The 23,578-nt window shown below is 32.7% G+C and overlaps 1 protein-coding gene across 1 annotated transcript in view; it reads right to left on the bottom strand.

Annotated features, from left to right (window-relative positions):
• Positions 1–1,040: 1,040 nt before the first annotated feature.
• The window catches only part of LOC127719816 (adipolin-like), a 30,932-nt gene continuing 8,394 nt past the window's right edge, over positions 1,041–23,578 (bottom strand). Inside the window, exons 2-8 of the mRNA XM_052226123.1 lie at positions 11,789–11,929; positions 11,407–11,518; positions 7,229–7,269; positions 5,985–6,152; positions 5,179–5,378; positions 4,181–4,259; positions 1,041–3,378 (exon numbers count right to left, since the gene is read on the bottom strand). Of these exons, the coding sequence (XP_052082083.1) occupies positions 3,280–3,378; positions 4,181–4,259; positions 5,179–5,378; positions 5,985–6,152; positions 7,229–7,269; positions 11,407–11,518; positions 11,789–11,929 (840 nt within the window). The 3' untranslated portion in view covers positions 1,041–3,279. The remainder of the gene's footprint in view (positions 3,379–4,180; positions 4,260–5,178; positions 5,379–5,984; positions 6,153–7,228; positions 7,270–11,406; positions 11,519–11,788; positions 11,930–23,578) is intronic.

The raw sequence follows: 23,578 nt of genomic DNA on the forward strand, positions 1-23,578 counted from the left end.
TAATATATCCTAAATTGAGGTAAATTATATGGCCTTCCAAATACCGTTTCGATTCCTAACATCACTGAAGAGACATTAATTGTCGAAATCCGGATATGGTGTACAAATTTTTGCACCTCATGTTTGCGGTATACCATCTTTTCCGCAAGTTTATTGTTTTCTGTTTGGTAATAATTTAATAATAAAATCTGTTTTGTTACATCTTGTGATCCGTTTATTTGGCAATCGCCAATGGCAGTCAGCAGGGTTTAAGAACATCAGTTGTTCGACCTGCTAGTCAAATGCGTTTTGTTAAAATATACTTTTTCACTCATTTGGTCTTTTTGAAAATGTTGTTTGTGTTGTATTTAGACCCCTCTACCAAGAAATTTGTTTTGCATGCACACGCATAAAAATTGCGGTTTTTATCCAACGCAATCATAGGTTTGAACGTTGTTTTCAATTTAGACTTGTTTATATTTTTTCGTTTGGGCTTGTTTTATATTTGCCTTCGGGTTTATATGATCCGTTCTTTCTATTTTGACTCTTTCAAAATTCAAGAGTCTATCCTAAATTGAGGTAAATTATATGGCCTTCCAAATACCGTTTCGATTCCTAACATCGCTGAAGAGACATAAATATTCGAAATCCAGATATGGTGTACAAATTTTTGCACCTCATGTTTGCGGTATACCATCTTTTCCGCAAGTTTATTGTTTTCTGTTTGGTAATAATTTAATAATAAGATCTGTTTTGTTACATCTTGTGATCCGTTTATTTGGCAATCGCCAATGGCAGTCAGCAGGGTTTAAGAACATCAGTTGTTCGACCTGCTAGTCAAATGCGTTTTGTTAAAATATACTTTTTCACTCATTTGGTCTTTTTGAAAATGTTGTTTGTGCTATATTTAGACCCCTCTACCAAGAAATTTGTTTTGCATGCACACGCATAAAAATTGCGGTTTTTATCCAACGCAATCATAGGTTTGAACGTTGTTTTCAATTTAGACTTGTTCATATATTTATATATATATATATATATATATATATAGATATGCAACATTTGTAACTGTATTGATTTATTGAAACGTATCACAGACATACAATGGTTTATATACAAATTGTTAATGACATGAAATGAAGAATTGTTTTAATAGAATATCAGAAACATGATACACATTTGCTTCAAATATTAATAAAATAAACATTATAGAAATTTGTTTTCTACAGATTTTTTGAAACATAATATATGGATGTGAAAAGGCTCTGTCGTGCGAACGTTAAAACATAACACCCTTGGACTTTTGACTGAAGAGTAGCCCAATTTTTCATACTGGCAGTCGATGTACAGAACCACAACTCTGAAAATCACATGGCATGGAAAAGCAAAATAAAATTTGGTACGAAATGCCAATAAATTGCGATTCGACAACAGAGGTATAGTCATTTTCCATTAGAGTTGAGTTATTAAAGAGTCAAGGCAATGAACACATGAGCTAATCAAAACTTTACTAAATTTTGTAACAAAAATAACTAACAGATTTATTGTGGGAGCTTAATTCTTTTTGCATTCATTAAATGATATCATTGTGTAAAAAAATTAATTGTTCACTCCGATAAACGTTATCAGAAAGGATCCTTTGTGGTTTGTTTAATTGTTGAAATAGATAATGTAAAATAATATCCTTAGATAACATCACATCATATATACAGCTTCTATTTGCATATTACAATTCTTTGTGATGAGACGAAACTTGTCACATCAATCTGAAAAAAATATACCTCACAACAACATATTTAGCTATGTTTACACCTTGATAAATATGCTTAAACCTCGATAACAAGATACGTCCATATGCGTGACTTTGTTTCTTGTTTAATTTAACAAGGCGTAAGAATTGGTGAATAACATCTTTACAATATATGAGCATGCAAGGAAGGGTATATTTGTACATGTTGATCAGTATTATGAGCATAATTAAAATAATGTCGATGAACTGATAAAACATATCCAGTTTCATGTTAACTCCGTTTATCCGAACACAAAATAATGAACTTACAACAAAAATAAATAAATTATATAAAAATTCGTCTATTCAAAAAAAAAATAACATGATTTTTTTTGTCATAAAATTTGAGACAGCTAGTTGTCTGTTTCATTTTTTTTTTACATATGAAAGCTTCCTATAAAAATATTATTACATGATGTAAAGATGATTCTTTGCAAACTTGAACAACAAAAACACCAACAGTTACACATCAATTCATTTGATTGGACTTTAAAACTAAATACCAATATATAATATATTATTTTTTAGGTAAGTCTTTCATCTGCAGTGTGACGGGATTGCCTCCCTTGGTAAATGTGGTAGATACTTAGTCAGCCGTAAGCGGTTGAGCTAAGGAAGTACTTCTTTAGCTCAGTCGGTATACGCGCTGCCTTGTAACACAGAGGTCCCGGGTTCGAGTCCCGGTGGAGACAAGCAATTTTGTAATGAAATTCATGCTCTCCGGTTACAGTTGTATGCATCCTTGAGAATCTCAAGTATGCAACGAGCTTAACCTCTCCAAATCAGCGTTTGTTTATAAGAAAGGTGTGTTAAAAACAGTAAAATGGCATAAATTACTGAAAATTTCAAATCTCTAAAATTATACCAAGAGTTTGTTAAGAAAATTTAACAAACTAATACAATGAAATACTTTGTAGTTGAAATAGTTCAAGTTGTTTTCATACAAATATAATAAGTAAGACTACATAGCTATGAAGATACCATTATGTCACAAACTTATAATTTACATACATGCCCATCAGTCGATATCATTGACAACATGTCAGATCGAGGAAAAGTTTTGTAGTTTGGACGAAACGAACAGAGATGGACGACAAAAGCAAATGTGTCAAATGATATATTATAAACAATATATCAGATAGACAAATGTATTGTAACTTTATGAAGGGTGTTAATCGACTGAATTATGTATGCTTATCATACCGTTCCTTTGTGCTTTTTTAAAATTTTCATTTTACACATGTTAATTTCATACAGAACATAAAACAGTAAAATGAAAATAAAAACAGGATTTCTATTCCTAAAAACTTTTGCCGAAAATGTTCGATTTACTGACTCAGAGAGATCTCTTTCGTCATTTAACATTCAGATTTACTGACTCAGAGAGATCTCTTTCGTCATTTAACATTCAGATTTACTGACTCAGAGAGATCTCTTTCGTCATTTAACATTCAGATTTATTTATTTCAAACACACAGAGTATATGCTTCTCGTACACTCCTGTATATTTTTCATAATCCTACCAATATTCCACTAAAATCTGATGTCGTTTGAACAATAATATTTACTCTAGAGGCATTGTCTACATACACTGAAGCATATTGTCCAGCCTACAACAGAGAGGTTCTACAATCAATATTGAGGAAACAAAATATGCGAAATATACTTTAAATGTCTCATTCTTGGCCTTAGATTGATTTGTCTATTTCTTATGTCCCTTTTGGTCATAAAGCTCTTAAAATGTTTCGGTTTTTATACATCCTTGGCTTTCATAGATTCGGCTTCGAGCATTCCTGATGAAGGTTAATCCAGAAAATCGCTTCAGACGCATTAAATTTACAAAGTGTTATTTTTGTTTTTTTTCTATCATGTATAATTATCAATTGAATGATTGTTGTTTGCTAAACACCAGTGGCAAATATTTCATGAATCTTCAGATTGCAAATAATAATTCAAAATAAATGTAAATTTACATAAATAGAAATAGAAAACAAACACATCTTCCTATTTGTTGAGTCAAATTAAAAGAAAGTAAACAAGAATTATACACAATTTTAAGTGTGGGTTTTGGTACCCTAGTATAATTAAGAAAGAATATCGAATAGATAAAAATCCCATTAATTGTTCCGAATTATTAATATCACTAAGCTAAGTTAAAGAAATTTTCCTATCAATTCTATTATTCGTTCTTCGACAAGACTTTATAGCCATAGCAACTTTAAACAATTTGCTTATCAACTGGTCTGGTCATAACATTGCTATGATATCTTTCCAAACTTGTCATGTAAGCATAAATAATTATGATTATTCATCATATTGAAAATTCTTCAGATATGCTTTCTGCATTTTCCAAGCCTTCAGAAGTACAAGCAATGAATTAATCATGAAATCTCTGTTTTTAAACATAATTACCGTTAGCTCCAAGAAACCCATAAAACTGACTGTGAAAAATTTGCTATTGCTTTCTAACCCTGATATATGCTGCATTGATCTGAAATCATGAAATATTTTATATCATTCATGTTCATGCACAATAATTTCACAATTTGACGTATTGGTATAAAAAGTTAATTTGCTTATCTCAATTCAGTAACCTGTGTCGGTTACCTCCACAATATTTGTGTACAGCTAACTGTATGATGTAGTGATCTTTTTATATGGGAATGCTCTAACTTCTCCACTTCTACTTTTAGATGCAGGCTTTGTTATTGTTGTTGTTGTTGTTGTTGATGATATTAAATTTTAATGGCCATTTTTTGGTAATCTGATAGCACAAAATCGGACGACCCCAACACAAATCCGAATAGTAAACATACATTGTATGATAAATAATTATGCTTTTAAAATTAAAAACTCTTGGAAATGAAATCTGAAAACAACTACAATAAACGCGTTGCCGTGCCAAACATATCTGGCCAGTCACTCAGAATATCGAAAAACTGGAAGTACTGAGGTGTCCGAAAGATCAGTAATGTCCCTACAATTTACAACTCATGTTTGTCAAGCAGCTGACCAGATATGAGGCCACTCTGTTCAGTAATACTTAAGAAAATGTGACGAAAGTATTTGTTATACGAACAAACGGACACAGGGTGCAATATAGCCCCAATTTGAGTGGCCCCAACTTTTAATTTAATAATACTATCTACATGAAAATAAGGAGATGTGGTATGATTGCCAATGTGACAACTATCGACCCAGAGTTCAAATGACGATGATATAAACAATTATAAGTAACCGTACGATCTTCAACAATGAGAAAACCCCATACTTGTACTGTATTAATTCAATATCATTTACAATGTGCTTTGCATTCATATACATTTTTTTTACTCCTTACGGGAGATTTACTAGTTCAATCCTTGGAATTATTAACTAAACTAATATGTGCACTGATATGTTGTACTCACGCATATTTTTGACACAATGAATCAATGCAAATCTGTGCTCTAATATTATCTTGTTTCCTGAGTTTTAATCTTCGGCCATTACGTTTTATTCTCATGTGAAGATTTACTGAAAACTGATATATTCCGCTTTTAGGTGCACCAAAGCGTCCATTTTTTATATTAAAGTTTTCACCTCTATTGAATGATCCTGCAGCAAAAGGCTGAAAAAGAAATGTTAAAAATAAAATGAAATTGCGCTGCTTAAGTTTCTTAAATGATGTTGTATGTGTTCGTTCATTTTTTTTTTATCTTCAGTGTTTTCTTTCCTTGCAAGTTTCATACAGATCTTTTGGTGGAACACAATACAAAAACAAACAATTAACCCTGACGCATGTTTGCGCCTGTCCCAAGTCAGGAACCTTTAGTCTATGTTAAAAGCGTGTGTGTTTCTTTTTCAATTTAGTTCATTTGTATGTTTTGGAGTTTAGTGTGGAGAATATATCAGTGAACTAGTATACATTATTGTTTAGGGGTCAGCTGAAGCCCGCCTGCGGGTGCGGGATTTTCGGGCTGCGTTGAAACCCAATCGCTGGCCTTGGGCTGTTTTCTACTCTTTTGTAGCGTTGTTGCCTCTTTGACACAATCCTATATTCTAAATGAAATAAAATAACACAACATTATGTTGGTTTTTTTGTTTGTCCTATATTCATTGACACTTTGCAAGGAAAATCAATGAGATTATTTTAAAGCAGTATTTCAAATTGAATTAAATCGGTAGTTGCTTTCATTTAATACTATTTTTTTTATATAATATATCTAATTTATACCTGATGGAATGCCCCGAGTTCCATAAATGTTCTTCCTGAAATGGCAACATTTCTCCGCAATCGCATATTGAAGCCTATTGTTATTCTAGCTACAGAATCGAACACATTGTTCTTTGTGGAAACTGGTATGCTACTTGTAATATTTAGATTGTCAGTGCAACTTGGGCACTGAAAAAAGATGCAAATACAATTATACAGTTCAGTTATTTGGTTATAAATTTAACATTAAAATCTTAATATATCTTTTATAGCTTTCTTTATGCTTTTGAATTTTTTCAACACCTCTTCTTTTCGACTTTATTCGTATGAGGCAGGCTTTATATAGGTCCTTCTAAAGTAAAATGCAAAGAAATAGCATTATTCGTTCAATTTCAAGTTCCACTATATACATACCACACATTGTAGCCTCATATCTTGACTTACACTAATAAAATGCAAGTGAAGGCATATTGAAAACTAAACTTAACTACAAGTGAGATGATTTCAATTTCCGACCGTGAGTTTTCCCTCCTTTTGAAGCAACATCCAAGCGGCACCTGCATATGGACTCAGAGTAAAAATGAATATGTCTCCCAGTTGATATTTCAGAATTTCTTGATATGTGTTGTACTTATCAGACAACCATCTTTACCTCATTTATGACGTCATGGAATGCGACTTATTATGGAATATTTACTTATAATGAGCCTCGTTTGAAGTGGAACAGGACCTGCTTACATTTGCAGAGCACGTGATTTTATCCTGGTTTTAGTTAGCTCCTGTTGTTCATTGTTTCGAATTATTTTTGTGTGTATGGTTTGTTCAATATTTTTTAACCTGGGTTTTTTTCGTTTGAACATGATGTTGTTGTCCTTCTACGACTGGTGGTTTCTTATCACCCACTTGGTACATTTCACGTTTTTTAATTAGTAATCAACCACTAGTTAATGTCGTCATGAATGTACTGTAATTTTGGTTTTATTCCCATTTGTACACGTTTTCAGGATATAAATGTGCCACATCATTTAAGGCTTTAATGATGAAGAACAATAATAATACTTGATGCGTTCTTATTTCTATTGAGTGTTTGTGTTTCTCGATTGTCTCGTCTGTATTTGTAAAAGTCATAAAACTTTATAATTCACACGAATTCATGGTGAACTGCATATATATATAAATCCTTTTCAGTAACAACAGGACATTTTTTAAAATCTACATACTTAAGAGGAAACATTGAGTACCCCAACCAGGACAATGTCTCTTACCTTTTCTGCAAGTAATTCAAGCGCTCTACGTTCTGCTGCCTCTGCAAAACAATAAAAGACCTATAGACCCAGTTATACTGATAGTTTGTCATTATCCCCGTTTACTAACAAGACGTTATTGTTCAGATTAGTTTTGGGCATTTCACACAAGATCTAGTCTTCCTACACTGTTTATTACATTGCCGTATGAACTCTACTGTGAAGTACTGTCATATTGATTCTAGTTACTGTCAGTACGGTATAATTCAGTATTGTTTTCTATATGTCAGAGCTGTCTGTACTGAATTTTATTCTGATTAACTGATGTTATTTAAGCGTTCGAGATAAAAAAAAAAAAAGAAAAAGAAAAGAAGAAAAAAGTAGAGGGTTGAGTACTCGAAAGACCACACTGACAATCTTACTTTTATTTTAATGTTTTTGTCCTTTAGGGAATTTCATTTTGATATTTGCTATATTCAAAAAAATTTCTAGACACGGTGCGATGTAGAGCTAGACATGCAGTTTCGACACAAATGGTTGTCTATTGTTGAAGACAGTATTATCCTTCATACATACTGTTGCAAAAGTAATAAATGTAAGGGAGACAACACGTGCAGTAGAATTAAGATGATCAGCTTAGTTGTCAGTGTTTCCTTCCTAACATGATTTATAACATATTTTTCTTAAATTCCCCGTTGATAAATTTAAGAAATAAAAAAAAATGAGGTTCAAAAACCTCAGGCAAAGTTGACCTCAGCTGCACTGGGATATTCATTTTAGATCCATTTTGGTCATATAACTCAAATAACTTTAACTTTCTACGTATTTTACCTTTTCTATAATTATGACAAAATTTGAAACGATATTTCACTAAAATAGCCAACTTTTATACAAAAGAAAAAGCGTTGCATTCATTGGAATATCTCCTTCATTATATAGTACTTATAAATTTCATATACTTTCATCTCCCAAACGCAATAGAGAATGTGTAAATAGTTTAGGCATAATAAAATTCCTGCTGTATTAAATGTAATCAAAGGAGATTTATACAAGTACGTTTAGCTCGTTTACTTCATTAAAGTATCTCTTATCTGTTCTGTTATTACCAGAAGACATATGTAAAAACATCAACGCGCGGTAGAGATACAGTACTAGCAAAGTGAAACGACCCGTGTATCACCACCGCTCATCATTTTTCTGTTGTCTCTAATAACTAACACAGTTATCATCTTCATTATTGGTTCAACCTCAAAGCATGTGTTTTAGAAAGTGTGCTAAATACTTTGGAAATCTGGTGTCTTATCCTGTTAGTATATACCTCAAACTAATATAACAAAACGCTCACCCCAGAAAAAAATTAAAAGTGTGCACAATGTTACTAAATACCGAGATTCTCTAAGCATATTTAAATATTTTGCGGGTGCAGGTGTGAAAAAGGATGAAACAATGGACCATTCAAAAAGTTTTAATCAAAGGACAGACAAACGCCATGACATAAATATAAAAATGACAATAGACCATAAAACATTACCCAGAATAATAAATACTGAGCAATTTAAACACAGAAAGAATTCGAAGACGATGAATTCTCAATTTCAAAATTTGTAGTTAAATTGCTGGAAGGCAATGTATGAAAAAGTGTTAACCAATGGAACCTAGGTGAAACATTATTGCAACCTATCACTTTTGGAGAAATCGCTGTGTGTCCTTCTTTCGACCTTTCTTTCTTTCTTAATTGCTTGCTACTTTTCTTTTGTTTCATTTTTCAATCATTTATAGTGTTTATTATCATAGTCGAAATGACATTTGTACTTCGGAGACACAAAGTTCCTGTTTTAAATTCATTTCTACGAAAGCAAGAATAAGATATAATTGTATTTGTGTTACTTAAAACTGTACTGGAATTACCTGTCAATTGAGTCGAGTCAGGTAATTGCATACTAAAAGTTAAAAGAATGGTTTACCGTTGACGCATTTTTTATTAAGTTGTCAGAAGTGGAATGTGTGTTAAAATTAAATTTAAATAAAATATAGAAAGATTGACTTATCAATATCGGCACAAGTCGCGTGAACACTATATTATCAAATCGGTAATAAATCATTAAAAGAACGTAAAGATATCTTAGAATTTTTGTATTTTTGGCCTCTGTGTGTTGTTTCTGTGGATATTAATCATACTTTTAAAGTCATCCACACCATCCATTTCTTCGGACAAATCAATTAGAAATATTCAACTCCACTATCTATCAAATGATGAAGGTGCGTATAGAGAAAGAAGTTTTTGTATAAAAATATCTATTTTGAGAGACTTTAACGGAAATATTAGACAATATTGTTAGACATGTTATCATCAAAACTGACAGGGAAGCAATGTTAGCATGCAAAACAAATAAAAATTGAAAATGTATCCGATCTTGTTAGTAAATAATTGACACCGAGAAATCCCTTTGAAAGACTAATGAAATATTTACATCTGCTATGATGATATAAGACGAGATGGATAAACCATTTACTACATGTGTAAAAATGATTTATGAAAGGTTCGAATTCTTCGTGGTCATTATGAATAATATCGAACTTAATAATTTCATGAATGGCTTTATGACAGTTTTATCGGTTTTAGTCATTTATACATAACATTGTAAAAAAACTATCATTTTTAATATGACATTACTGCGTGGTATATCAAAATGAAAAAGGAGGTGTGAGGTTTGCGTCAATTATAACATAGATGTAATACCTAATAATGGGTTTATACATCTATGACACCCATCAATGTAATAATGCAAAAAGAAAGAACTTAAAGAGGTCAACAACGGTTTTCACCATGTCTATATCATATGCCACGCTTTAGATAGCCGCAAGTATCGGTAAAGTGTTGACAGTTCTTAGCAAAGATATTCTATAGATGTCAAATTCTTTTTAAGGACTCCAATTCAAGATACTGATAGTTTCCTAATTTAAGGATAGGCGAATTTACATGTCGCAAATCTATCTTTTATTTCATCCAATACTAAAATGTCTATATTCTTGTGTATTTGGTAATTAAGTCTATACAGAAATAATGAAAAAATGCACGCTCATTTTAAAAGATGGTATTAACTCTGATAATGAAACAGCAAATGACACAGGTGCTGCAAAACGGTCAATTGTTTTTGTTTAAGTTTTCAAACGATACCAAAATTTGTCATATTTGTCTGGAATTGTGAGATGAGAATATTTTTCTTATAATATTTTGCATTTACTAAGGAACAAGAAAACTCAAATGATGTCAGTACTGTCCAATAAAAATTAACCGTCCATAAAAACACACAGGTCAAAGAACAGACAAATCATTGGCCAAAAGAGAAAAAGGCAAACAACAGTTCACATTTTTGATACTACACAGAAAAGAGGACGTATATTTAAGCGGATACACCTACTGGCAAATATGCACGGTCATCTTGTGACACATATATCCTATTGCGCATGACATGTACATTACATTTACTATTGATATCTTAGGTTTCAAATAACGTCCTAGTCATTAACATACTAGAGATGTCAAAATATTGAGTGTTACAATTAAGATTGAAAAACAGTGTCATTTCCGGAAACCACGTATACCCATACCGAAATAACGAAATCACGTATAGCGATGCTTAGATAAAAATAAATACTTTACCTGACCTACCTGATAGCTTTTGAGTACTTTAACTATTCTTGTGGTTACATTATCAGATAGGAAGGCGGGTGTTGAACAGATAAAAGATCTTTTTAAAACCTATAGGTCAATTTAAATTTAAGTGTTTCAAAATAAACCGTAGAAAAAGAACCATGGTTTTTGGTACTTTTTTTCACGCAGCGTATACAACAAATGAAATAGATTGTGATATTGTCTGACAGTAAATTTTGGATTCGAATGTAAAAGTTGAGAACTTTTATAAACACATTTGGCATGTAATGTTTTCAGATTTAAATAATGACTTGTTGTCTGCAAAAATGGGTAGTGAAAACTCGATTTGAATTTTCAATTTTAAATACCACATTCGACTGCATTCCATATGGACACAAACAAGATATTATAACCTTGAATTGTTCGTAAATTGAGTTTATTATTTTATCTTTTAATATGTTTTCATATTTTCTCCTTTTTTAATGAAAATAACACTTTACGATACTTAAAACTATCCTTTCTCTTATTCATTATCATGTATTACCTTTCACTAATTCTTTAAATTCTTGCATCAAAATCTCTTTAGTAATTACAGCGCCTGCAGGCCCGGGTGGCCCTGGTGGACCTCTTGGTCCGGCAGGTCCTGGAACACACCCCTGAAATCAAAAAATCAAAATGCATTTCTTGTTAGAGATTGCCATGTATCACTCTGTGTGGGTCTAAAATATTAGTCTTTATTTGTTTAAGTTCATTTTCTGTGTGTGTTTGTGTTTTTACAATATATTTTAACATTCTGTGTGTTAGTGTTTTTAAAACATACTGGTATTTTTATTTTCTTTGTGTTGTTTTGTTTTTTTCAATTCATAACATGTGAGAAGTTCGTTCTATTTGCTTCTAAACAAGCAAAGTAAAGGTATTATATTTACGTGTGCACATGCCAGTCTTTTGCTTTTCTTTTCTTTGCGTTTCCTTGGCTGTTTGTTATTCTGTGGTCTTTTGGAATGTCTAACGAAGGTAAACCAGCTATCCTGAGCATCTACAGTCTTCCGCCGCACAGTATCCAGTTCCTGTGAAGGAATCATATTTACAGAACGAACAGATCAACTACAGAAATACTATCTTGCAAGCCACTTCCGCAATATTTAAAAACTACTATCACGATAAGTGAATTCCGCCTATTGTTAACAATTATACATATAGTTCTAACTTTGTTTATTCATAAATGGTTGAAACAATGTCGTTAAGTCAGAACCTTTGGAAGAAGAAATTGAAGAATTTGAGACAAGTCTAGGCCACTTACAATTTGTCATATACGTTCAAAAGAACGATCAATGTAGACAAAGACAAACAAAAAAGGCATGACAGGAGTTTTGAGTAAAAAAAGGCAGGATGAGCAACTTGGGGAAAAAAAGGCAGGATGACAATTTAATGTAAAAAAGTCAGGATAAACTAAGAAAAAAAGGCAGGACCGAATAACTCAAGAAAGGTAAAAATGACGCTACCCAAATTCATATTTGATCTGAGGTCTGTAGTAATAAGCATTACATGTATAAGTTTCATAATATTTGGTTTAGGCAAACTTAAGGTAGAGAACGGAAACGAAAAATTCAGAAATTTTTCAATTTGTAAAGGGCATAACTCAGTTACTCTATAACTGTAAAAGTGACGCTACCAAAATTCAAACTTGATCTGTGTTCTGTGGTAATAAGCATTGTGTATAAGATTCATAACATATGGTTGAGGCAAACTAAAGTTAGAGAACGGAAACGAAAAACTTCGGCAATTTTTCCATTTATAAAGGGGCATAACTCTAGAAAAGTAAAAGTGACGCCACCCAAATTCAAACTTGATCTGTGTTTTGTGGTAATAAGCATTGAGTATAAGTTTCATAACATTTGGTTGAGGCAAACTAAAGTTAGAGAACGGAAACCAATTTCGGGATGTACGGACGGACGTACAGACGGACAAGGGTAAAACTTAATGCCCCCATCGCTACGGCGGTGACATAAAACATCCATTAAGAGGTACCTCGATCGTTATTTTATCGCGAAAGGGTATAGCAAGCCATAGCAATGTAGACAAGACAGCCATTGATAAGGACCTCGGTCCATATTTAATCATAAAAGGGATTTAAAGAGCTAGAGTAACATAGAAAAACAGTCGTTTAGAGTGACATCAGCCAAAAATTCAAGATAAAGGAGTAGCGAAAGTTATAACAATGTAGACAAACCAGTCATTTTGACCTCGGTCAAGATTTTATGATAAGGGATAAAGGGGGGAAGGGTATAGAAAGCAATAGCAATGTAGATAAAGCGGTCATTAAGAAAGACTCAGGATAACATTTCATAATAAAAAGGTATCGAAAGTCCTAAAACTGTTGACAAAACAGTCATAAGGGAGCTACCATTTGATTTTTATGGAGGGGCTAGGATGAAATTTAAAAAAAAGGCATGACCGGAGTTTTGAGTAAAAAAAAGGCAGGATGAGCAACTTGGGGAAAAAAGGCAGGATGACAATTTAATGTAAAAAAATAATAAAAAAAAAGGCAGGACCGAATAGAGTGAAAACTAAAAAGGCAGGACAGAGATTACAACTAAAACAACATGCAGGACGAAATTTTTCATCCTAGTCCCCCCCCCCCCCCCCCCATAAAAATCAAACGGTAGCTCCCTAAGATATAGACGCCGGTTAATGTTGCTTACATCCACTTCATTTGTACTTTGGATAATTGTCTCAATGACAATAATACCTCATCTCCTTATTTTTATATTAATAACATTTCTTCATACAACACAATATACCCTTTTGGGGCAAGCCATCGCAATACTGACAAATGGTAATTTAGATTGGTTCCACGACAGACATTTTACTTTTACAAAGGCCAAGTCATCTCCAAATCAGATGATCGCATGTATTAACAATTCCAACTATTTATCTACGCTAAAACTGTACAAAATTGAATAACTCGCTATAAACGTTTCAATCATTCTGTGTTGCATGATGGGTAGAAATGTTAATATGTTCATTAAGGGCGTTTATGGTGGCTATATCATGGAGTTAAAAGTGTTGAGAAGTACACCGTAGCAAACAATTGAACTAATAAGTACGTTTTGATGGTGTCTTTGAGTACCCAGTTTGCACGATTTAAAGTTCCGTAACAAAAGATACTTGAAAGATTAAAAGCTTACAAAGTTTCAGTGAACTCTGTTGATTATTTTCACCCGTGCGATTACAATCTAATTAAACACTAACAAGAAATTGACATTTTGAACTTGAATGGTTATGTTTTCTTACAACTATATCAATCTGCATATTTCACATTTCTGAAACTCTAAAGAGATTTTCAATTACCGACACATTTATAAAACTGAGTCAATGTGGTTTTGTTCGTCCCTGAAAAATTTTCATTCAAACAGCGTTAATATGGCTAAATGGTCTAAACTTGTCAATCTATATATCATATATAGGCGCCTTTATATGATTTATTTGATTTTTCTACGCGACGACTCACAAATAAATCAATCTTTTCCAATTTACAGAGAAAATTACGATTTATTTTTTAATTTTTCAAGATATTTTAGTTATATCCGGTAGTAAATTTGCAGATTTTCTTGGCAATCCAAAATATTGCTTACTTCAGTATACGAAACCAGTTAGGTTTATTGCCACACATCGCTTAAGCACTGCACTAAATTAATAAACCAAACGAATCGGATCCCATATGAAATAAAACTAATACCTTTATTAATCATTACATATTCAAAGCAGTAACAGTTAATTCCTTGGAATTTAAACGATCTTGTAAATGAAATTTTGGCATAATTTATCAGAAAGTTGTTTCTTGAACCACAAATCTCTAAATACAAAATAGGAAAAATGAAACATTACTGTAACACATGATTTTAATGGTGAACAATATATTCCGAACTTCCACCCGGTATTAAACGACTCTTTTTTTTATAGCTGGAGAATAAATTTGAGTTAAGGCCAATTTCCCCTATAACTGTTTCACTCAGAGGGTCAAAATCTAAAAGCTGCCAAAAACTACTGGACATTGAATTACTTTTGAATTGTAATGTTATAAAAAGCTATCATCCTTTTCATTGATAAATATAAAATTGAGTATTTTTGATTTGAGTGTTTCAGACTAACTTTCTGAAGAAAGAAAAAATATGAATGAGTAGCAACATAAATCAGAAAAAAATAGATAAAACAACAAAAACGTATTGTTTTCAGTGATCCTAAATTGTTTTAAAAATAATTAAGTCAGTGAAAACATTTAAAATTTCAATAGCATAAATAACCATTACATATAATTATTGTCACAATGGGCGACATTGTTGTATTTCAAAAAAATAATCTGCTGTGTAAATAATAATTAAAGTACACTTTAAAAAGCATAATTAAACACTGCTTTACCCGCCACCGTTTTAAGAAAAAAATTAAAGATTCACTACCCCTAATTACTGTCAACGGTATTGTGTTAATAATTTAATGGAATCATTCCACGTTTTAGCGTCTCCTACCAAAATAAATTTATTTGCTTTCCTGTATGTCATAGTATTATTTCAAGCCCCATATTGACTACAATGAAACATCTACCGTCTGGGACGGTATGTAGAAACCCGCCTTTTAATTTAAATGAACAATTTTATTTTTCCCAAATTAAAAGGTATATTTACATTTATTTTGGCACGACAGTTTATACAAACATTATTACTTATTTTAGTGAATTATGTGTCAACTGTCACAATATAACACATACAATTTTATGAATATAACGATGTGTGAGATCATTAAACATTTTGCCTTACGTGAGAGTTATAAACCGCATGTGACTACTCAATATAGTGTTAAAGCTTTGTACTGGACATGTAAACCAATTCCGGGAATTAGTGTTGATGGCAGATCCACATTGGTTCCTGTTAAATTTGTTCACCTTTTTTTCTAGACTCAATAGCTAATTGACGTTTATTCTTATCTATCTACATCCCAAAGCGTTTACTAGGGTATATAAATATGGTCATCTCCGGACTCTTCAATTCGCCGGCAGATAAATCCATGCAAGAGGGCGCCTGTATGAATGTTGGGATTTATAAATACGCAGCCACGTTCAGTCGGAAAGGGGACGACAAATCCGATGCCTCGCGTAGGAAGAATGCCAAACTACCTGCACGTTAAATAGTCAAAAACTGGAAAACTCTTCGGGAAGGTCAGTAGGTGGCCTGTTGCAAAACAAAATTTCTGGCCCTATCCAATATACTCTTATTTTCCAGTAACAGCAAAAATGCCAGCCTTTCATACATATCGACATGCTTCGCAAAACATTAGATATTGGATTTATTGTTAATTCATTTCCTTTCTGAATATGCATGGAATATTTTCCTATGGGCGTTAGACAAACATCAATGAATCAATCGAATCCTTTATTCAAATCCATAGCGAGTATTCTCTTATAGAACACGTCAATATAAAAACTAATTGTAGTATTATTTCAAAATATCACAAAAAGCAGAGACGACAGTTTCTCCAACCAAGTCAAAGCCATCCAAAGCTTTATCAATTTTATTTCAACAGATTGTCTCTATATCTGGCTTCTCAGGGTCGGTCTCGAGAGTAAATGATGATGAATTTGAAACAAGCAAATGTCGTATGTATACGTTATTATATATTAATAATTCACATAATCAGCATATCGGGTATGTATCTTAAAACCGTACAAATACATTGCATGAGATACCAAACCAACTTTGCTAATCGGGAATAAAAAAATCAAAAACAACAGGCACGCACACAATACAAATAAAAAACAACTAGCAAGGTGTACCATCATGGGACATGTATACATGCTTGGTATACGAGCAGAAGGCATGTATACGGCTAGAAGATAGTTGTCAGATGCCCAGGTGTCATGTTATTGTATACGTTCCGGATAAAAGTACGATCAGGAGACAATTGCCCGATTAGGAGAAAAGTATACGGTCAGATTGTAGGTTTATGGTTAGGAGACAGTTGTTCAACCAGGACATATGTATTCGATGAAATAGCCTTCTCGTTTTTCGTTTTTTATATAGATTAAACCGTTGGTTTTCCTGTTTGAATTGTTTTACACTAGTCATTTTGGGGCCCTTCATAGCTTGCTGTTCGGTGTGAGCCAAGGCTCCGTGTTGAAGGCCGTACTTTGACCTATAATTGTTTACTTTTTACACATTGTGACTTGGATGGAGAGGTGTCTCATTGACACTCATACCACATCTTCTTGTTTATATTTGCCGTTCAGTTTATGGATAGTAATTTGTCTTTAATGCTTTGTTTGTTTGTATATGATGATGGAGTTGTTTAACCTTCTTCGGTTGCATCATACTTTGAAACATTTCCTACTCCAAGACCCTACCGTCATTAGTGAAAATTTAAGACAGAAACTCTAGTCGTATACAGAGACTTGATATGTCACAGAATAAATTTAAAATGTCTATAGTAGCTTTTGTCATGCCATAATTCATTGTTGTTGTTACTGTCCAGATATTGAATTTCAGAGAGTCATAATCGAGCTGGAATACTCAGCGGCGGATTAAGGATGGTGGGTGTAAAGGACTTACGCCCCCCTTTGATTTGAAAATATATATTTTTTTAGCATGACATCGTCCAAAATTGTTTTCGCATCGCTACGCTCGGCAGTATTTCTTCAGTTTTATTAATCCCGAATCCGCCCCTGATTCTTATATCAATCGGTCCAAAGTATTGTCAAATATAATTTTGCAAATTTACTTGAGAAAGATGAAAAATGGAAAACAAGAATAAATTTGCTGACATGTCGATCTGAGAGTGCACGTTGCATTGAAATTAGACTTAAAACTATTATGATTTTGCGAGGTACATTATTATATACCACTATGCAATTAACAGATGGTATAAAATGTGTAAAAAAGAATTTACTAAACATATGTTACAGTTTAATTTGCTATTAGCTTATTAATGTAATTTTCATTCTGTGTTGTTAGGTACAATTAATATTTTGTCAGCTCATTATACACCACAGCTGTTTGATAGAAGAACCTATTACTACCTGGACAATAGGATATCCTTTCTGTTTCGAGTGAGCCAAAAGACGGAAGCTATAGTATATTAAACAAGAAAAATGCATTATTTTGGTACGTAAAATCTTCTTTTTCGTCTGCGGTTTCGTATCTATGGTGTACTTGATTTAGTAATTCTAGCAGAAATGTTATCCAGTAGAGAAAAAAAAAACACATTAAAAACGATTAAATATTCAGATCGAACATAAATATGTATTGAATAATTAAACTTTTGCAAATATATAGGTAAAATTGACCTATGACCTTTTAGGCTGTTCAGATTTAAAGCATTGATGCTTTTACGTATTTTTCTTCCAAGAGTTTTGTCTTGAGACACCCCGATAAAAGTTGTTCAGAAATAAAGAGTCGTGTCTTAGTATCGTACGCATGCTATTCTATTGATGTGTTTTATTATTTACTTTTGAAAAAAACTCTTTGCAGGGCTCAATAAAATACCTATTTTTCAAATGTAAATACCTCATCCATTTGTAATTATTGAATGTCGTTTGATTAGAATATCAGGGTATTTCACTGGAACTTATGTTATAAAATATTAAATTTGATGTAAACTATAAATGGTGAATTCGCCTAAAGTCGTAAGAGTTTGTACAATCGGCATTTCCCATGGGAACCAACTGTGTCTCTCTTCTTGCCGATTTGTTCCTTTATTCATATAAGGCTAACTTCATTCAGGAACTTCTTAGGAATAAAGGATAAAACAGATAGTTAAGTCTGCCTCATATCTTGACTTACATCTAGAAATTGACAATGAGGGTCGGTCGAAAACAAAGCTTTATGACAAAAGAGAGTTCCCAATTGTGAATTTTCCATTTTTATGTAGCAACATTCCAGCAGCGCCTGCATACGGAGTTTATATCTCCCAGTTGATACGATACTCAAGGACTTGTATTTCCTATCATGATTTCCTTGATGGAGGGTTGCTGCTCACAAGGAAGCTATTAAACCAAGAGTTCCAAGTGGTGAAGTTGAAATCATCCCTTCGTAAATTTTACGGACACCATCACGAGTTGGTTGACCGTTACGGAATATCCGTTTCACAGATGATAGCGGATATGTTCCTAATGTCGTAACTACAATCCCGTCCCCTTTTCCCGAATGTGACCTACCGAATTAGACTTATTACCGGGTTTGTACTAACATGAGCAACACGACGAGTGCCACATGTGGAACAGGATCTGCTTACCCTTCCGGAGCATCTGAGATCACCCCCAGTTTTTGGTGGGGTTCGTGTTGCTTAGTCTTTAGTTTACTTTGTTGTGTTTTGTGTACTATTGTTTGTCTGTTTGTCTTTTTCTTTTTTGGCCATGGCGTTGTCAGTTTATTTTCGACTTGTGAGTTTTAATGTCCCTTTGGTATCTTTCGCCCCTCTTTTGTAGTAGTGTGTTCTTGTTTAATTGTATTTTATAGTATTTTTGCGTTGAACTAAATTCTTAAATTATTGTTTACCAAGATCATCAATGGATAAATTCAATCAAAAATATCTTTTTTTAAATCATGATAGGCCTAACAATACTGAGTGGGCGTTTCTGTTGATATGAAAGATGTCTTTGTGGGTGAATTGTTTCTTAAATTGATACAAATCACATACTACGTCTTTTACATCTTTTTGTCCATTTAAATATATTTAATGGAAGAACAATTACAACAACTGGCTAAAATTTATTTTTCAACTGCATCAAAAGGATCCATTGTTCCTTAAACGACGTTTTAGATCGAACCAATGATAAATAGCTTTACTGATAACTATTTAAAGTGTTAAATTGTATCTGATTGGTAAGCGATAACAACTTCCGTTCATACTGTCATAATTTTTTAATACACGCGATTTACATTTTATTTTTTGTTAGTACACGCGATTTACACCTTAAAAGCTCATTGCGTGAATTCAATACCTTATTTTTTACTGTTTCAATTTGAAAAGGGTACATTAACGAAAGAAATATCTGCATAATAGGGTAGTAGTCCGACTGAAATCTAAAAACTGTAAGGGATTCGTCAAGTACCGAGGCAATCTTGACATATTTTCATTTAGCAAAAGTATTTGCTATATTTATAGTACAATTGTGTATGATTTCCCTCCAAAAGCGTTTAAATATAACAATACTGTCTCTATTCAATCGCAAAGCCAGGCATAATGCTTCGCTTTTCTTTCTTTCTTCTAACATGCACGTCGTTTGATACCGATTTGTATGTGTAATATTTTATCTATTTATGGGATATATTATGCAAAATGGGACCAATTAATCATGTATAAGTGGCGGGACCTTTATGTCCCAAATAAAAGCATTAGTCCAAGATACAAGATATTTTGTGACGATTAAAATTGTCCCGTGAACCTTTGATAGAAATTTATCTGCTTGGCAACCATGAAAGATATTTTTCTTGTTTTATATAAAACTAAAAGTGTAGTCTTATGTTTCTCATTATAACTGTGTGCAGCAATTAATCCTACACTTGTCAATCTTTTCTCGGTCTCTCTTCTACTAAACTAGTATACGTTCTTGTGAAAATCTAAAGTCAACCGATTTAGCACTTCCAATATTGCGAAAACTATCGTTGGATATTTTACCGTTATCCCCTCAAAACCCATTAGTTCTCTAGAAATTCTTTTCATTCTCGGTTTTGTTAACTTGAATCTGATTTTTTTTTTCTGTGGGATTGGAAGCACTTTTTTCGTCGATATTTTGAATAATTATTTACTCTACAAGGACATCTCACTTAGAATTTTGACTAGCTATGTCGCATTGGTGTTTAACCACTTATCTGGCATAGCTTATTAGATTGCATTCAAAAGCCACAAGATGAAGATGAAAATTGCTGAGAGGGGATGAAATACCCGATATCTTTTCATACTATAAGTTTAAGTCGGTTTCGCACACATACCGCTTGTATTATCACATGCAGTAGAAATTCGTTTGTTATAGTGGTTTAAAGCAGAGGTTGGGAAAACGTCAATGAGACAACCACAGCAAAAAGACATCTTCGGGTCTACATACATTCTTCAACAATAAACAATTGTCTGATATGTTAGTAATTGTTCGTAAAATCAATACGTTTTATCACCAAAAGTTATATGTGATGTTCGTGTACATGTTGCTGTGGTGCTCGGTCTTTAGTTTTCCGTGTTGTGTTTTTGAGACTGCTGAGATTTGCGCTTTAACTTCTCATGGAATCATTTGCCGCGATAAATATGATTAACAATGGTTGAGTTTTTCAAGAAGATAAGAAGATGTGTGTGTCCTGTCGTCTCCATATAATATAAGCAGAAATTGGAAAATGTCTTGGTATGGAAACTCCAAAAATCACATAAATTACGACTAAAATGTCAGGTGCACAACGTTGTTCTGTAGAAAAATCTGTACAAGATTGGATGAATTATTTTTAGCCGTTTTAAAGGAGTTGCGGGATAAAAAAAATTGACCTAGACAACGCAGAAGAATCGGACTACGAAGACGAAAAAAATATATAATTATGATTATTTAAAATGAAAAAGTGCATCATTTACTAAATGATATTGTTGGCTTTACAATGATATTTCACAAAGTTGGCAGCACTTTTACGCCCTAGACTTGAAGCATGGTAGGATACAGTATATATAGATGAATTACAGACGAACAGCTGAAAGGAAGCCGTTTTATGAAGTCAATTTGTTTGAGGACTTTATGGAAAGATGGTTTCCACACAGGTAACACAATAATACTCCTACCCAAGTATCTACTTATGCTGGATACAATATTACAAAGACTAAGTGCTATAAAAATATTAATCTTTTGAAGATAAGGGCACGTCTAGTGAGGAATGACTCTCTTTTCAACGTAGATGAAAATAATTTAAAGTAATTGGTCAATAAACGTGGTAGACAATGCTATACTTATGTAATAAGTTTCTCAAAATAACGGTTAAATGGGTTTTGTACAACTCTGTCGTCTCATTATATACGATCGTTATATTATTTTCACACCAGAGGATCATATTATTCAAATCTCATTTTATAATAATAGTTTATTCAAAGATTAATGGAAAGCAACGGTAAATATGAAAATAAAATTACGTGAGTTTCCATTCAGTAATACGAGTGTGCAAACTTCTAGAGGCGCCATTTGACTTAAATATATATTTGCTGGGTTAGAAAAGACGCTTCAGTCACATAATAAGTCAATTATAAAACTACTAAATAAAGATTAAGAAATGATCTAACGATTTAACTGTTAACAATGAACATTAAGATGCTTTATGCAGAGTTTATGTCCTTAAATTTGATATAATATACAATAAATAAAATGTAGAATAAACGACTATAAGGCGAATGTATACTCTCTTCATCATAATAGTGTTTTATAGTAAGCAGACAAAATGTTATGTAAAATCTTTTTTCTATATTGAAAAAGAGTACTTGTTTAATCCCTGGAAATAGAATATATTGAAGAAAAAAATGAACGATAGAAAAACTAAAACAAATACTGAAGGAAATACAACAAATGATTTATAATTTTAAAAATTAAGAGATGTGGTGTGTGCCAATTAGACTAATACCCACCAGAGACCAAATGACGAGGATGGAAACAATTATAGGGCACTATATGACCTCCAACAATGAGAATAGCCAATACCGTAAAATACGAAGCTATTAAAGGTAACAATTCAATAGAGAAAATTTAACGGTCTTATTTATGCCGATAAGTATTCCTTAAGTCAGTTGGTACAATGCTGACTTACAGTGCCAGTATTCCTTGTTCAATCTTCGGCTGTAGAAAGATGATTTTAGAAGGAAAATTGTATTTTTATGGCTAAAAGGTGGTGTGAAGTTTTAGTCAATGAGGTAACAACTACACAATTATATATACAAGTTATATAAAAAAAACTGAAAACCTTATACCTGGTTATTCTGGATATCTTTTTAAAAGTTGATTGATTAATTGGTGTTTAACTCCACTTTCAGAACTATTGTGTTATTTCGTGGCGGGCAGTTTTTATTGGTTGAAGAAGCGAAGTGCCCTGAGATAACAACCGACCTTCGGTAGGAAAACTGACAATTATTGTCAATTAAGATTATTCGAAATCACAACCTCAGTATTGACAGGCTAGTGATACAGTTACTGTAGTTGGACTACTTAGACCACTCGGCCACCGAGGCCCCCGGATATCTTCTTTATAAGTACTGCGACTTGCCACATTACTAATGTAGTAAAACATAGAATTTGCTCTCGATTCTATTATTGATTTTATGTTTAAATATTCATTCATTTTCCTGAAATTTTGCTTGGACATCTATGGATATTGTAGTTAATTAATTTAATTTGCATAAATGAGGCTCAGTAGAAATATTACAAATATTACAAGCATATACATGATTGATTGTAATTGCTTAACGTACAGTGAAAATTGTTTATACATATTCAGGACGAGAAACTTTAACAATTAATACAATAGAGGGTCGACAGGGATGAAGGGTGGGACATAATAACCTACGGACTATTCAAGAAAATGTTGCAAGGGCATCGGGTTTAACGTTCCCATATCAGTGAGTCAAAGATAATAAATTAATGGTCACAATCAGCAACCTATAATAATTGCCAGCACGTTCAAATCATTCCTTTAACCCCTTTCTAAACTGACCAA

Source organism: Mytilus californianus, unplaced genomic scaffold (assembly GCF_021869535.1).
Source record: "Mytilus californianus isolate M0D057914Y unplaced genomic scaffold, xbMytCali1.0.p SCAF_11, whole genome shotgun sequence".
Lineage (NCBI taxonomy): Eukaryota > Metazoa > Mollusca > Bivalvia > Mytilida > Mytilidae > Mytilus > Mytilus californianus.